Consider the following 17942-nt stretch of genomic DNA (forward strand, 5'->3'; position numbering starts at 1 on the left):
CGGGGGATTCCCCATCTCTGATGGTATATTTTCAATGATGGTGTGGCGAGCAATCTGGAGTGTTGGTTGGTCAGAGCTTGTGGAGTATGTTGGCAACATCAACTCTATGATATACATTTATATCCTTGAGGATGGACTTCTCATCTTCTCCACTGGTCAGATGGTCAAAAACAACACTGTTCATGGAAGATGGAGCTCCATGCCACACTGCAAAAAAGACCAAAGAGTGGCAGAACAGAAAAGGTATCGAACGACTTCCATGGCCAAGTCGGTCTCCTGACATGAATCCCATTGAACACCTCTGGGCCATATTGGATCGAGCTGTGCGGAAAAAGTCCAGGAAACCAACATCACGGGCAGAATTGCAAAACTGTTTGCGTGAAGCCTGGGCAGAAATCCCACAAGAGAAAATTTCGGAACTCGTTAGTTCTTTACTTGAAAGAGTAAAAGCATTAAAATCTGCAAATGGCAAGCCTACCAAGTACTAGTGTATTTCTAACTAGTCTAATAATATTTTTTTATAAAGCATTGCATTGAAGTCTGATCCAAATAATTTTAAAGCAATATATGTATTTGTATATTATAATCAGTAAAAAATAGTGTGGTAGATAAAAACATTAGAAAGGAAATAACTTGCACCAAAAACTTTAACATTTTCACGCTCACGCTGACGCTCACGCTCACGCCGGGGGTATCGCTATAGCTCTCTGTTCTTCGAACAGGCGAGCTAAAAATGGATCAAATGTTCTTCAAATGTTAAATAAATAAATTCTTTAAAAATCATGGTGTCCATTTACTTCTGTCTTGTCTCTGTATATTCCAGAAGCCATTAAATAAATCGCCAAGCCTGCCATGTTCACACAAGCTGATCCACAGTCCGTCCACATGCCTTGCACGGGCCCACATCGTCAGGAGTTTTTGCAGTATGGGCTGAAAGATATCATTTTTGGGCGAGTTAATTGGAGGGTTCTCCAAATATTTTGTGCAAATGCACACTCCTTTCTCTCGGATACTTTTTCCAAGTATTTTTGGCTTCTTTTCGAAGCTTTGTGAACTATTTTAGGTAACGATCCTCATTTGGCATACATGGTATACGTTCCCTGCCCCAGTGACCATTGCTGCTAGGTTTATGTGCATGAATGCCGAGCATTCTGGAGTGGATTACATCATTTTTTAAGTTGCATATTAAGCATGGAGGAGGTTCAATTCAAGTTTTTGGGGGTGCCTATCCTCAAGTTATGTTGGAAAATTGATGGTATATTGACTGCAACAAGGTTAAAACAAATTTGGATCCATTGTAGTTGGCCAAACTTTATCTTAGGGCAATATTAAGATTCAAAATGCCAGCTGGAATAATTACAACTTATTTGCAAAAGAAAGAGGAAGCTGGCTGGAGTCCTTCAACACGTGGAATGGCCAATTCAAATCCAGATCTCGATATCATTGAAGCTGCATGGAACTATTTGGACAAAGGAAAGATAATCCCAGCAACTTTGATTTATCTTTGGAAGGTCTTCTATGAAGCATGGAACACCATTCCACAAGAGTTTATAACAAAATTATTTTAGTGTCCCTCGAGGAATTTCATTGGTTTTGAAGTAACGGAGTCGACATACTCGCTGTTTGTGTGTAAATTTGGTTCTTAGAATAGGATGTTATTTTTCATAAAAGTGTATTTGCATTGAACACAAAGTTTTAGTTTCCTTATTATTCAGAATAGAAAAATGCAAAATGTTTAGACTTTTTCATCGCAGTGTATATTTTGTAATAAATATTTCTCAGATGATCTCCCTTTTTATTTTCATTTTGATATCTTTTCTCTATTTTCTTCTTTACTTATTTACTTCTCAGTGAGGATTTCCTCCCGCCCATAATAAATATTGTATTACTACTTTAAATACTGTACATGTAATCTGACAGTATGGTGCAGAGGGAGCCCATATACATTTGTGCTGTCAAGTATGGGTGTGATGACCTGACGATAAACTGTCGGGTTGGTTCTTCACAGGCAGGGCATTGCATTGAGTATGCCGTCCTTTGGGTAGACCTTAAACTGGGGACCTTCTGCTCACATTCATTGAATCCCATGGTGTTCAGCAAAGCGTAGCGAGTTTTCATCGGCACCCTGGATTTATTCCAAATTCCTGCCACCTTCAGTCAGATTAAGTCTGATTAGCCTTAATCCAGCAAGTTAATGAAATGCAGGCAAAAACTTTCCCCGGCCATCCCGATAAGATGGGAATAATTGGGTTGTTAAGGAGTCTGTGGTATTGCTGGTTTATGTGCACTTTTGAGGGGTTTTATTACCATACAATGTTGTAGTCCTTTTTAGGTCATCTCGGTAGAGATGACCTAATGTAGCCAGACCAAATGTCCATCCGTCCGTCAACTATTTTTCTTTTCGATCTTGATGAAACTTAGTATGTGGGTAGAGGTCGATGAGTGTTGCACAACGATATAACTTTTGTCCGGGTTCAAGGTCAGGGTCAAGGTCACGTAAGTTATAAAAATCGCCATTTTCAAAACCTATCTAGTCTGCCATTCTACAAGATATTCGGCAACTTTTTATTGATTATGATAGTAAAAAATATTATCTTGTATCTAACCAGACACATTTTTGAATTTCCGTCCCGTTTGGCCGCCACGTAACCTGGAAGATGCTCAAAAATACCTCCCGGTACAAAGAAAACTTTTTACTTCCGATCTTGATGAAATTTGGTATGTGGGTAGAGGTCGATAAGTGAAACCCAACGACATATTTTTCCCCGGATTTGAGGTCAGGGTCAAGGTCACGAAAGTTGTGAAAGTCGCCATTTTCAAAACCTAGTCTGTCATTTTAGGAGATACTCGCAAAGTACCCGCCCACAGTTATCTTTTGAATGGCGTTGGTCCCGTCTCGATCGGATGAAATTGAAAAATTGGCGTTATCCGGTGACCTTGACCCAGTGACTTTTGACCTTGACCTTGATCCCCTTATGTCCGTTTCCAAGGATCACATATGCCAAGTTTCATCTCATTCTATCCAACAGTTTGGCCGTCTATAAAGGACAAACAAACATGAAAAATTGACGTTTTAGTCAATTTATGACGTCATAACTCGAAAACCGGAAGTCGGAAGTGAATGTCGTCAATCAACTGTCATTTAATTTTGATTATCTGTCGAATGGCGTTGGTCCCGTCTTGATCGGATGAAATTGACCCGGTGACCTTGAACCCTTGACCCCGTGACCTTTGACCTTGAACTTGACCCCCCCCCATGTCAGTTCTCATATCCCAAGGATCACTCATGCCAAGTTTCATCTCGTTCCATCCAACGGTTCAGCCGCCTATAAAGGACGAACAAACGTACATACAAACATATTCTATCTTTTTAGTATAGTAGATCTGGCAACGGTTCATTGATTATGATAGTAAAAAACATTATAGAGATGACCGTCACCCCCACACGGGGATAATTTTTAAAAATTGTTTTTTTATTTTTCAGGCTTTCATGCGTCGCTTGCTGTGTCTGCTTTGGGGGGAAGCTGACTCATTGTATCATGAAGATCAACTATTGCAAGCTCTATCCCAGTACCAAGAGGCACTGCAACTTCTGGACTACATGGCAAGCGAGGGCATCGGGTGTCCATCTTCAGCGAATGAGAAGCTGCATGCCAACCGTGCAGCTTGCTACCTCCGCTTGGTGTGACACTTTGCTCTCTTTCCTTTCTTACAAATGTGGTGTGCATCATCTTTCCTTTTTATTTTTTCACACCCAATTTGCTTACTACTTCTCTTATTTCTCTTAGGGTGATCCCACAGAAGTTCTTACTGAGGCCACAGAGGCTCTGCAGAAGAATTCAAGGAATGTACGAGCACTGTACCGCAAGGCCTGGGCACTTAGTGCACTGCAGAACCACAAAGAGGCCTATGATGATATTGTAGTTTGTGCCTTGCTTCTTCCACAGGTCAGCATTACCTCTCCTTGCCAATGCAAAGTATTCTACCTAAATATTTTTTCTTAACTTATGGGTTAGTGAGGGGAAGGGGACCAGCTTGAATTTACTTTGCTTCCACCTACTTTTCACAGATTTTTCAGTCTTTTAGCAGGGCTCCAATAATGTTCCTCCTTTGATCACCCCAATTATTTTTGAATGACCATACCTTTTTGTTGGTTAACTAAAATTCTCCACAAACACATGAAATTGGGTGCTTGTATCAAAAAAAATGCTATTCTGTGGGAACGTTGTTGAAGTGATGTTGTTGCACACATCAGTTTTAACACTATTTAGACCCTTGCTTTCACTTTGAAATAAGTGTAGAAAAAGGGAACTGTATATTGAAATCTACACTTGTAAAGTGAAATAGGACAGAAGAGGAGCAGTGAGATTGTGGGCTGTGGCAGAAAGGATGGGTGGTGGGGGAGTGGATCAGCAAGAGTAGAAGAGACCAGGGTTAAGTAACGGAGAGAACTTGAGGTGACAAAGGGTTGGAGGTGTTTTTCACACATGAGATGGAGGTACGAAGGAGTGGACCTGAGTGTTCTGTTTGGAATTGGCGGGAGTAATGGGATGTTGTGGTTCTGGAGGGACACATGGATTAGGGGAAGAAATGTTGTAATAAGGCAAAATATAATTGAGTCCACAATCTTTCTTAGGTGGGCAAGTCGCAGAACTTGGGGCTTGGCCTCCTGCCGAGAGATTCCAATAATGCTGAGAATTTCAGACTATCACCTCCAGGGGAGTAAGATGGGAAGCAGTTGCACAGAGCCAGAGTGGGAAGGAGGTTACAACATCAGAAAGCTGAATCTTGAGGAGGGTCTGTGAGGGACCATAAAATGTCCCTGCACTGAAAGATGAGAGGTAGCAGACGAATTACTCTTGTTTTTTTCACATTTGCAGAGATGGATTCTGCAGCAGTCTGCCTGTTATATGTGCTGTAATGTTCTGCATATTGTGGAATCTTCACCAAAATGGGACAGAGGATTTTTTAACGGAAGCAGAGAAGTCGTTGTAGACGAAGTCTAAGGTCAGGTCAGGTGAGGTGGTGAGGAGAGTTTTATAGGTTTCCATTGCACCATCAATAGCGTTCTTGAATTGCAACGCCCAAACCATGGAGGGATCCCATGCTTCAGCCATCCCCTGCAATTCATTGGCCGTTTTCGTCATTGTTGCGAAGCGTTCAAGTGATAGGCCTTCGTCGTCGTGCTCCTGCGATGGATCAGATTGTTCCTCCTCCTCCTCGCTTGCAGACTTCGTAAGCTCAGCCAAATCCTCGTCCGTTAATGGGTCAGAGTTGGTTTCGATGAGGTCATTCACTTCGTTGTGCGTCATGTCGTTGAATCCTTCTCCTCCTAGAATCTTCGCCAGCTTGACCGCCTTATCGATTGCCGAATGGTGAATTTCGTCTCGAGAAAAAGCCTTGTATTCGTGGACGCATTCTGGCCACAGCTTCTTCCAACAGGCATTTAAGGTTTCTTTTTTCATTTCTTGTAGAGCCTTCTCAATTATTTGGAGACACGTTGCTATCATGAAATCACGCCAATACGCCCTCAGAGAAAAATTGTCGTCGGAATCCATGGCCTCCACGAGGTGCTGCAGGGCGTTGCAAATGTAAAGAAGCTTGAAGGCGCGGATGACGCCTTGATCCATAGGTTGGATGAGGGATGTTGTGTTTGCCGGGAGGAACTCGATCTGCACTCCCTCATAGGATAAATCCAGTGGGTGGCCTCCAGCGTTGTCCATCAGCAGCAGCACCTCAAACTCCATTCCGAAGTCGCTGAGGTACATTTTGGCTTGAGGGATGAAGCACTGGTGGAACCAATCGGACATAAGGATTTTCGTAATCCAGGCCTTGGGGGTGTGCATCCAGTGGACTGGCAGCAGGTTTTTATTTTTGTTTTTCATGGTCCTCGGGTTCGCAGACTTGTAAATTAGCCCTGTCTTCAACATGAACCCAGCAGCATTGCCACACGTTATCAGGGTTAATCGGTCCTTCTGGGCTTTGAATCCAGGGGCTTGGGCTTCCTCCATCATGATAAACGTTCTGGATGGCATTTTTTTCCAGAACAAGCCAGTCTCGTCCATGTTAAACTTGTTCTGGCCTGTACCCATTCTCCTCGATGATCGCCTTGAATGTCTCCAGGTACTTCTCGGCGGCTTCTTTGTCTGCAGATGCGGCTTCTCCACGCAGCGATACGCTCTTCAGTTTGAATCTTTTTTGAAATCGGTCAAACCAGCCCTTGCTGGCTTTAAATTCAATGGGATCTGCTGCTGTCGATGGTCCTGGTTGGGGGTCGTCGGGGTCATCCTCGTCGTCGTCTCCTTCGGTACCTGCGAGTCCAGCGAATTGCCGATAAAGTTTTCTGGCCTTCTCCCTGATGGTGTTGGTGTCCAATGGGATGTTTTTCTCCCTGCAATCGGTGATCCAAAGGGCCAGTGCCGATTCCATCCTGACGATGTTCTTGTTGCATGCAGTTAACCACCCTTTTTGCGCTTTGGCAGTAGTTGATTGCTACGGTACTCCTGATGTTGGCTTCGTCCTTCTTGATGTAGCGTATGGTCGATTCATTCAAACCGTAATGGCGTCCAACCGCGGCAAACCTTTTTCCTTCCCGAAGCATATCTAGCACCTCAACCTTCTCCTGGAGCGTCAGGACCTTCGTCTGGCACTTTGGTTCCTTGCCAAAAGCCTTAGAAGGTGCAGTGCGTTTGGGCGGCATTGTAGGGCTTGGAGAAAAAAACGTAGAAAATATCTGTCGTTCACAAGCGAAACACTCAAGACTGCGAGAGTGCGCCTCGTGGGCAGCAGCCAATCAGCGCCAAGGAGAAATGAATCGCGCTCTATGTCTCTGTCTCGTGCATTGTGTCGACAAACATACATTTTTTTTGTTTGTTTGTTTTATTATGAAGATACAAGTATTGTTCAGAGCGTTGGCATGATGGCATGGATGGCATTTTTTTCGAGCGCTACGCGTTATAATTTATTGCTTAAATAACTTATATTTTATATATTATTACTGGGGGAATCCACAGAAAAAAATTAGTTACGTTCCAAGGGAAAACCCATGATGAATCGGGGGAGTGATAGGTGAACCGCGATAAAGCAGGGGTTGACTGTATACATTTTTTTTTTATTTTTTTTTTGTATACCTTGGTCGAGGCTCGTATGAGAGCGAACACACAACTCACAGCAAGGAGGCATGAGACAAGAGGGGTGGGAGTGGAAGGGACAAAACAGTGGGGAACAGACACATGAGGTGAACTGTGGAAGGGAGAGGGATGGGGATGGGACGTGGAACATGGCGAAGAGAAGATGGACATTTCAGGGACTTTCAGGAAGGAAAGCAGGAGAAATGAAGGAAGTGGGCTTGGGTGGATTATCGGGGGTAGAAAAGATCGAGGATTTGGATGGGGGAAGATAAGAGGTGGTGGTGAACAGCTGTTTTGAAAGCCTGGAGGGAAGAATGGGAAAGAATAGAGTGAGGAAGTTTATTCCAAAGGCGGGAAAAAAGAGGAATGAAAGAGTGAAGATGAGCAGTGATTCGTGATTTTGGTAGTTTTACCAGAAGGGGGTTGTTGGCGGACCTTGAGCGCCCTGTGGAAATGTGGTGGGGACAAATCGCAGAGAGAGCAGGGGGGGGCAAGGCTGGAGAGGAGTCGGTAGAAGACAGAAAGAAAGACCACCGACCAACCTGCGGTGATTGAGTGAGAGGCCCAAAGACTCAGCTTCATTGCGGGAGATGCCGATGATCTTAAATGCCCTGGTTTCGACAGCGTGAAGCCGAGAAAGGTGGGAGGCAGGAGCACCAGCCCAGAGGGGAGAGCAGTACTCCATCAGGCTACGGACAAAAGCTTTGTAAGTGGTCAGGAGCTCAAGAGGGCCGAGGAAGGACTTAGCACGACGGAGGATTCCCAGTCGGCGACTGGCTTTTGAGGCGAGGTTGGAAATGTGACTTTCCCAGGAAAGGTCATGGCAGATAGTGAGACCTAGAAGCTTGAAAGAAAAGAATTCTTCCAGAGGATTGTTGAGAAAGTGGATGGGGGGGTTTTGTAAACAGTCCTTTCGAAGAGACATAGTGAGAGTGTGAGATTTGTCTGGATTGAAAGACATGTTCCACGTGTTGGACCAGTTTGTGATTTTATCCAGATCTGCAGTGAGCGAAGAAGCTGCTGCTTGCCGGTCTGAGGGATGACAGATGGTACGGCAGAGGGTGGAGTCGTCGGCAAAGAGAAATAGAGGATTTTCCAGAGAGTCCGAGAGATCATTGATGAAAACCAGAAAAAGAACAGGGCCCAGAACGCTACCTTGAGGAACTCCAGCCTGGACAGGAAGAGAGGATGAAAGAACTCCATTTAGGGCCACACGTTGACTGCGACAGGAGAGGAAGTCTGCGAGCCATGAGTGGAGATGGCCTTGAATACCATGGGAAGAGAGTTTGGTGAGTAGGGCAGGGTGCCAGACTGTGTCAAAAGCACGTGATATGTCCAGGGATACGGCTCGGATTTCCTGTCTGGCATTGAGGACCTCCATCCATTGATGGGAGAGCAGAAGCAGCATATCCAGGGTAGAGTGACCTGGTCTGAAACCAAATTGATGATTGGAAATCAAGCCATTGGAGAAGAGGAAGGATTTCATATCTGAAGCGATGATGGATTCCATCACCTTGCTGATGATTGGGAGAAGGCTGATTGGTCTGTAGTTACAGGGATCTGTTTTTGCACCTTTTTATGCAGGGCAGTGATGTTAGCAGATTTCCAAGCAGATGGCAGATGACCTTGGGCAAATGAGAGGGTAAATAGAACAGAGAGAGGGTGAGCAAGAGCAGAAGAGCAGGCTTTGAGGACACGTGGGCTGATGCCGTCTGGACCGGTTGCAGAATCTGACTCGAGGTTTGAAAGCAAGCTCTCCACCTTGTCAGGAGAAAAGGATACAGAGTCCAGGGACAGTTGGGTGCAACTGGGTAAAGTGGGTAGAGATAGTGATGGGTTTAGGACACAAGATTTAGCTGCAAACACCGAGTTTAGACATTCAGCTTTATCACGTGTGGAATCAGCAGTGCGGCCATTTGAGGTAAGGGAGGGGATGGAGGGAGAACATACACCAGAAACAGATTTGATTAAACGCCACCAGGATTTTGAGGAGGGAGAGAGGTTTGAGAGTTCAGACTTGAGATGAGAAAGATGTTGTTTTCTGGCTCTCCTGAGGGTAGATACACACTTGTTCCGAGCTTTGTGGAAAGAACTGAGATTGCCCTCAGTTGGGTTTGCTTTCCATGAGGCAAAGGCAAGTTGTTTCAGGACAACTGCCTCGCCACAAGCTTCAGTAAACCAAGGGCGGGAGGAAGGGTAAGACAACTGAACACGAGAGGGGATAAATCTGTGCATGAGGGAGAGCAAGTTTCTTTGAAAGAATTCCCAGGATGAGTTGATGTTTGAGAAAGTAGTGATAGAAGACCAGTCTGTAAGTTTGATGGCTGCTCGGAGACCCTGCCAGTCGGCTTGAGTGAAATGCCAGACTCGACGGCGGTGAGGTGGTTCTCTGATAACAGCCAGAGAGATGTCCACTTTGACAAGGACGTGGTCAGAAGAACCAATTGGAGCGAAGGAAGAGCAGCAGATATTATCAGGGAAATTTGTCAAAATCAGATCCAGAAGAGATGGAGTACCATTGGTTGAGATCCGGGTCAGGAAGTTGACCGATTGAGTCAGTCCCAATGAGTCGCAGAAAGCTTTTGCTGAGGTGCCATGGCAGGTGAGAGAGGTACCCACACCTAGCCAACTGGCGTGATGACAATTGAAGTCACCACATCAGAGGAAGAGAGAGTTTGGATGAGAAGATAGAAGATGGTCCATGTTTTCGGATAGTGAGGTGTAGATGGAGTCATCACTGTTCGGTGGACGGTACAGTACACATATAAACATGAGGTGGGAGTGGAGGGGAAGCCAAAGCCAGAGGTATTCCTGGGGGTGTGGGGGAGTGAGAGCAGTGCATGGAGAGTGAGGAATAGAGTCTTTGATGAAGAGAGCAACACCTCCACCAGGACGAGGCTCAGGTCTGTCATACCGTAAGAGGGAGTAGCCAGGGAGAGATACTTGGGAGTCAAGTATCTCTCCCTGGTTTTGGGGGTATACGTCATATATATATATATATATATATATATATATATATATATATATATATATATATATATATATATATATATATATATATATATATATATATATATATACATACTAGCTGGTAGGCGACATGGGTGGTCACTATATAATTGCATACTAGTCATACAGTTTTTGACGGATCGGGCTGAAATTTTTTGACAAAGAGGTTAATTATAGTGCGCATAGAAGCGCGGAAGCTGATTTTTGATTTTCAAAAAAAATATACATACAAAAATATTTTCCGGATTTTCTTCAAAAATGGCAAAGTCCTTTTGCGAGGCAACGTTGCTCGGCAATTTGCTGTGTGCAAATATATATATATATATATATATATATATATATATATATATATATATATATATATATATATATATATATTTCAGTGAGGTAAAGCACGTAATATTGAGCAAGATACAATTTTATATTATTTGTATGTTCACCTACATCACAATGGAGATCAAAAGACTGTAAAATGAGATTTTACTGACAGTCAATGTGATTCTAGTACAAAAGTAACACCTTAATTTAAACTGTTAAAAGCAGTAGTGGCAAGTTAAAACAGCGAAAAGCAAGTGAATATAATTGCGACTACATGAATATAATTGATTTTATTTCTTCCACACTCTCCTGCGCCTTGATCACTCCCCTCCCTCGTCCCATGCAGTGGGAACCCCCCATGCGCCCTCTACAATGCGCCTGAAATCCTCCGCCTCTGGGGCATGGCCTACTTGGCCACCAAACCCGGGAAGGCGGGGCTTCTCCTGTTTGTCGTTTCAGGGACGCGTTTCCCAGCTTTACTGCCTGTGTTGCAAAATAAAAATACATAGGGAAAATCAGAGGGCAATCACGTCCTGGGGGACTTATTCTCACTCCCTCAGCTAATTAACACCACACCGCCCCTCGTGTGGTGACAAGTAACACTTAAGCTCACAGATTTCCTAACTTGGTTACATCAGGATGTTTCCACTCGTCCACAGACCAAGCAACCAAACACAATGCTAAATTTCCCTATTAAATCATTCCATCTACCCCCAAAACCATAACAATATATTCCATCTCTTTGCTTTTGATGGGATATAGGCCGATTGCTTTATCATGGATTGGAATTGGAACGATTCTTGTGAATCGATGCGACATTTGTAACTTTCCAGGTTTAAAGTAGGTGACAATCTGCGATAGGCCTGGAGAAGAGTGAAGAAAGGCGAGAGGATAAGGGCTGAAGCGGTTATTGAGGATTGCAATGCCAATTTTGTTGCCTCTTGTTGCAGAGGAGGCATTAAGGTTTACTTGGAACTTCTCTACGTTCCTGGGAGAGAAATCCACATCCTGCAGAGAGCGATCTGTGAAGGAGAAGGGCGTGATTGGGAACCTTGGCCTTTTCAGTTCCAACTAAGTTACGATCATCTTTTTACAGCCTGTGCGCTGTATACAATTGCACCGAGTTTGAAATGTCCCCGGCGTCGTCTACCACGTCTCCGGTGGGTCTGGTGTCCCCCCGTGCCACCCTCCCCCCACGTGCCTCAAGACAGCCAATGATGGCCGTCCGGTAGATGCAGTGCGTAACCTCGACGGAAATGGCGACAATTGACGGAAATACCCGAGTATTTCAATGGAAATTTGTGAAACTAATGTGTTGTATATATGAAAACCATTTAATTTATTGCTTGACGGAAAAAAAACGAAGAAACGCTCCCCTCATGTACGAACGAACGAACGAAAGACGTCATTTCCGTCCACCATGGCATTTCGCGCCAAACGCAGAAAGCTAAGTTCTTATTATGCCATCATTCTCTTTAATATTAGCCATAAACAAGTGTTTCGTCTGTGGTGTAGCTCAGTGACCTGGAGATCGGCCTGCAACCGGGGCCTGACAATGCCGGCGAACCAGAGCGGGAGATGCAACCACGGTTGAGTCTGTTTTCCGTTGGTTCGGAGATAACGACGCCTTTCACGGTTGAAGTCGAAGTGAATGGCCAACCTACTGTGTTTTGCGTGGATACCGGGGCTGCGGTGTCGGTCATGGGTGAGCGGGCGGCTCGTGGTCTTCGCGGTATTCGCCTGGTCAAGACGGCCTTGTCGTTATACACGTACACCGGTGAAGCGATTGCACCGCTTGCGAGGGCCGACGTCTCAGTGCGCTACCGAGATCGACGCGCCCGGCTCTCGGTGTTCGTTGTACGAGGGGAGGGGCCCCCCTGTTGGGTCGAGACTGGCTTGCGCACCTCGGACTGGGTCTCCGGTTCGTACCTCCCAGATGTGCCGGTACTCTCTTCGAGGCCTTCATCGAGTACCGAGGGCGAGGCTCTGGCGGGCGGTGAGAGCCGTATCAGCTCTCGCGATGAGTTCCCGCGCTGTGGCAAGGTTCGAGAGGCAATGCGCATCGGTGTGGTTCAGGCAGCTTCAACAGGTGGCGGTGGGCCCGTGGCGTTAAAGGGAGTCGCGAGTCGCAGCATCGAGTCGACAACCAAGGAGCGGACTCGTGATGCGGGTTGTGGGTTGTTGTTCATGGCATATGTGTTTTTCCTTGCTCTAGTGATGCAGTTTAACGTTGTTGAAATAAATGCCAGCAGTTCTCATGTAAAAGTGGATGTGGCGGAGATCAGTCAATGGGAGTTGGATTATGGTCAATGTGATGTGGGGGCGAATAAAGAAGGTTTGTTAGCCTCCAGTTGCTCCAGGCCGCAGGTAATTGCTTTGTCATGTGCTGGGATTTTATCAAAAAAGCGCGCTGTACGGAAAAATGAATTTGCGATGCTTCAAATGTTATTCGTAATGATTTATAACGAGCCTATGATTGCAGTGTGGTTTAAGTGGAGTTGCTCCCGTCTAGCGGCCGTGTGGGTCTCGGAGATCGACTCGGCACCAAGACTGGTGCCCTGGTCTGCGTTACCTCCACCTCTGATTGCGAGCACAACTCGCTGTGTTCGCTCAAGGCCGTTTGGACGGGCGCTGGCGTCTCGACTGATGGTGGTGCGTGAGTTGTTTTGGCGCATTAAATGCATGCAGCCAGCAGCGCTGTTCAGCGCCCCCGGCCAAGGTCTAAGGCTGGCGCCACGGCTTCCAGATAGCGGGCTGCCGGCCTCGGGATGTTTATCTACGTCGGGTCTGCCTGGGGGGAGTGGGCCGGAGGCGTTTGATGGGGCCGGAGGAGGTTAGCTCGAGAGGTCGTTACGACCTTGGCGAGGGTCATGTCAGCATGGGCCACCTGGGGGGGCGTTTTTGCTGCATAATGCCGCTGTGCTTCTCATTTTGCTGCTTCATATCGGTAACGCGGTCAGACCTGACCTTTGCTGCTCCACTCGCTCGCATCGACACATTATATGATGTGGTGTGCTATTTTCATTTTATTTCCATGATTATTATACGAAGTCCTTCGTGTTCTGCATGCTTCTTATAATACTGATCATTTAATAATCATACTTTTAGGAGGGAGGAGTGTGGTGTAGCCATGCCCACGGGGAGGGGCATGATGATGATGCATGATGGGCGTGATGGTGGAGGAGTGGCCGTGGGGTTCGGCGAGGGATATGAGGTGTGCACGCCGTCTGAGGTGTCGTAGTAATACTGGAGTCGGCCGGCTCGTGAGTGTACCGCGTACGGAATAAAGGAGAGCCGCGGGCACTGTACGCCCGCGCTCGCACTCGTGCAACACAGCCCGGCTCGACTGTTCCTCCGCTTCGTGTCTGCCTGCTAAGTATCTCCCAGTACAGTACAGTACATCGTCATGCATTAGTAGTTGAAATTTACTTACAAGAACAAAAAAAATAATCTCCTCAGATTCAACAAGAACGAAAAAAAAACCCGAAAACATCACGTGCAGGACAAGACCAATCGAGCTGAAGGAAACGATACTGTAACTGCACTGCTCCTGATTGGTCAAAGGACACCACGTGTGTTGTGTGGGCGGTGTTATGCACGAGGATTCCAGGCTAAGTTCTTCTTATGCTATCATTCTCTTTAATATTAGCCATAAACAAGTGTTTTGTCATGCATTTGTAGTTGAAATTTACTTACAATCATTCTTTTGCGGCCTCCTGCCACGCTGTATCGAACGATTTCATTCCTTCTGTTATATATAAAGGTGCTTATCACAATAATAACAAGATTTTTACATTTCAAATATTAAGTACGCTTTTTAATTGTTTTTCAACTGAAAAAGCATAAATTGCATATTTTAACATTAGTGTACTCATTTGATTCACCACACGCGCTGTATTGAAGGATTTCACTTGTTTTCTCTCGCAGTGTCCATAATGACTCCATACTTCAGGAGTGAAGGTGGAGAAGGGGAATGTGCACTGGAGATGCACTTAACCAGCTGCCTTTAAGCTTTTAGTATGTTGAGTTTGATGTTATAGTTACTTGATGGGTTTTACTGCAAGTGAGTGCAATTTTGGGCTCTGGCTAATCAAATGACCAATACACATTGGCTATGGGCTCTGCTGAGGGACATTGGGTTCCCATAAATTTGTTTTGCCTTCCAGGTGGACTCCATTTACCATGTTTAGTAGGACATTTGGAGGTGTGAAGGAAAGCAATGTATTGCAGAAGGAATTACAGGAACTGTTAACTGCCTTGCTGTAAATGCAGGTGTAAATGTTACCTGAAATGGTGAAAAGAGGGCAGGGGGTTGCAAGAACAGGTGAAGGAATTTTTGGAAAAACCAACTGGCCAGTTTTTGAACTTTAATTGGAAATCCTTTGGCCTTGGTAGGAAACCAGTGGTTGTCAAATGCATTGAAATGTTGACCTGTTATTTAAGTTCCTGCTTTTCCTGATGATCGAAAATATCCTCCCAGGACACTTGTGTGGTTCAGCTTATGCATGAAGTGTCTCAGAAACTTGGTAAGCGGATGCGGAAGACTTACCATCGTGCACAGGCAAGTCTGTTTATTTTTATCCCTTTACTTACACTTTTCATGCTGTGTACTTTTTTTGCATTTATGTAAAAGATAAAAAGTGTGCTTGCTGTGTTTTAATGCAATTTTAACAATGATGGTTTAAAACATATAAATGTATTGTTTTTTTTTTAAGCACAGCATGTTGTTGAAGCCAAGTGTGCTCATAATCTAATGGGCAAAGCGGATGGAGACGTTGAATTTTTGTGGGACAACTGTACTGGGAAGATGACATGACAGAATTGATTATTGCTGAATCTAAATTTGTTTTGGTTTTGTATAATTATGTGAAACTAATTTGGTTTATATTAGTCTTTGGGGTGGTCTCATTTATTAAGTACTGTCAAACCCCACTATTTGTGAGGGATATGTTCCTGAAAAATTCCACGAATGTCGGGGAATTGTTGGTTTTCTTTCACATGGTCTAGGCTTGTGGAAGAGCAATTACACAGAACAAATCAGGACACAACATGAGAGGGGAAACACCAACAGCAAGGCGGAGGGAGAAAGTAGACGGAGATTGACAAACAAGGGATGCAGACAACGATTATATTAGGGGTAAGGGAGAACGCAAAGGGTGGACAACATCGATTCATAGGCAAAATTGGGTTTGACCAGTTTGTGTTGTTGCCAAAGTCTGAGGAGAGGTAAGAGGCTGCTGCCTGTCTGTCAGAATGACAAGATCCAGTACCTATAGAAAGTCTACACCCCCTTTCAAAATATTCAACTTTTGTTGTTTTGTAGCCTGGAATTAAATTGCATTGAATCCGATTTTTTTTCCACCTTGAGTTACACATCGTAACCCAAAACTTCCAAGTGAAAAACAAATTCTACAAATTTCAGAAAATTAATTTAAAACACAAAACTAGACTATCTTGCTTGGATAAGTTTCCACCCCCCTGAGTTAATACTTGATTTAAGCACCTTTAACAGCAATTACAGCTGTGAGTCTGTTGAGATAGGTCTCTACCAACTTTAAACAACTTGATTGGGTAATATTTGCCCATTCTTCTGCAAAAAACCTGTTCAATCTCAGTCAAGTTGCATGTGGAGTGTTGATGGACAGCACTCAAGTCATGCAACAGATTTTTGATTGGATTGAGGTAATTTAGGTCATGGACTCCAGTGTAGCTTTGGCTGGGTGCTTTGGGTCATTGTCATGCTGAAAGGTGAACTTCCGTCCCAGTTTCAGCTTTCTTGTAGAGGGCAGCAGGTTTTCCTGTGGGATTTTTCTGTTTTTTGCTCCATCCATTTTTCCCTTCTATTCTGAAAAGTTCCCCAGTCCCTGCTGATGAGAAACATCCCCATAACATGATGCTGCCACCACCATGCTTCACAGTAGGGATGGTGTTCTTTGGGTGATGTTCTGTGTTGGGTTTGCACCAAACATAACGTTTTGCATTTAAGCCAAAAAGTTCCATCTTTGTTTCGTCAGCCCACAAAACATTTTGCCATGTGGCTTCAGAATCTCTGGAGTGTGTTTTTTGCATACCTCAAAAGGGACTCAAGTTGGGCTTTTTGAGTAATGGCTTCCTTATTTCCAACCTATTGTGCAGGCCAGACTTGTGGAGTGCTTGGGATATTGTTGTCACATGCATACAGTGACCAGTCTTGCCATAAAGGCATGTAGCTCTTTCAAAGTTGCCATTGACTTCTTGGTGGCCACTCTGATCAGTCTCCTCCTTGCTTGATCATCCAGTTTAGAGGGAATGGCCTGATATTGGCAGGGTCTTGTTGGTACCATATGCCTTCCACTTCTTAATTATTGTCTTGACTGCTCCAAGGGACATTCAAGGCTTTTGAAATATTTTTATACCCATTCCCTGACCTGTGCTTTTCCACAACTTTATCCCGGAGGTCTTTTGAAAGATCCTTGGTGCTCATGGTTGAGTCTTTATGGTGAATTGCACTATCCAGCAGAGGAAACCTCCAGGAGCAGCTCACTTTATTCTGAAATAATCAGAATCGCTACAATTTATCAAAGGTGGAGGCCAATTAACTTGATGTGTGATTTTGAAGGTGATTGGTTACACCTGAGCTCATTTACAATTGCTATTGTAAGGGGGGGTGGACACTTATCCAACCAAGATATTCTCGTTTTGTATTTTTAATTAATTTCTGAAATTTGTAGAATTTGTTTTTCATTTGTAAGTTGTGGGCTACCATGTGTAAATAATGGTGGAAAAGTCTGCTTTAATGCAATTTAGTTCCAGGCTATACGGTAACAAAAAGTAAAAAATTTGAAAGGGAGTTGTCGATTTTCTATTGGCACTGTATGTCACAGCACATAGTGGAGTCATCAGCAAAGAGATGAGGATTTTCTTGAGTTGGTGAGGTCATTGACGAAGATTTGGAATAATATGGGGCCTGAAACACTGCCTTGGGGTACTCCAGCCTTGACAGAGAAAAGAGATGAAAGGGTTCCGTTCAGAGCCACACATTGACCGATAGTGGAGGGAAGTCAGTAATCCAAGAGTGGAGTTGGCCTTGGATTCCATAGGTAGACAGTTTGGAGAGCAAGGCAGGATGCCAGACTGTATTAAAAGCTCAAGATATGTCCAGAGAGACAGCCCTGATCTCATGTCTGATATTGAGGGCCTCCACCGTTGTTCGGAGAGTAGAAGCAGCATGAGAGGGCATGGCATGTTTTGGGTTAAAGATTCTGCCATTACGGGTATGTTCCATCATCGCCATAAACTCAACTCCATCTCTTCTGGATTTCATTTTGACCAATTTCCCAAAAAATTTCTGCTGTTCTTATTTTGCTCCAATCGTTTCATCTTACCATATTCTTGTTAAAGTGGTCATCTTTCTAGTTGTTATTAGAAAACCACCTCAGTGCCGATAAGTTTGGCATTTCACTCAGGCCGATTGGCAGGGACTTCAAGCAGCCATCACACTTCGAG

General features: G+C 44.6%; 1 protein-coding gene across 2 annotated transcripts in view; it reads left to right on the forward strand.

The window, feature by feature from the left end:
- Positions 1 to 17942, forward strand: part of ZC3H7A (zinc finger CCCH-type containing 7A) — a 139112-nt gene that overhangs the window by 30525 nt on the left and 90645 nt on the right. Inside the window, exons 4-6 of one of the 2 annotated variants that reach the window (XM_085891973.1) lie at positions 3485 to 3682; positions 3789 to 3947; positions 14938 to 15018. In XM_085891973.1, the coding sequence (XP_085748099.1) occupies positions 3485 to 3682; positions 3789 to 3947; positions 14938 to 15018 (438 nt within the window). Of the gene's footprint in view, positions 1 to 3484; positions 3683 to 3788; positions 3948 to 14937; positions 15019 to 16939; positions 17021 to 17942 lie in introns of those variants that run through there. The other variant, XM_085891974.1, reaches the window with a different exon arrangement.

This window comes from Eptatretus burgeri, chromosome 8, assembly GCF_056783735.1.
Source record: "Eptatretus burgeri isolate ZD-2024b chromosome 8, Ebu_testis_v1, whole genome shotgun sequence".
Taxonomy (NCBI): domain Eukaryota; kingdom Metazoa; phylum Chordata; class Myxini; order Myxiniformes; family Myxinidae; genus Eptatretus; species Eptatretus burgeri.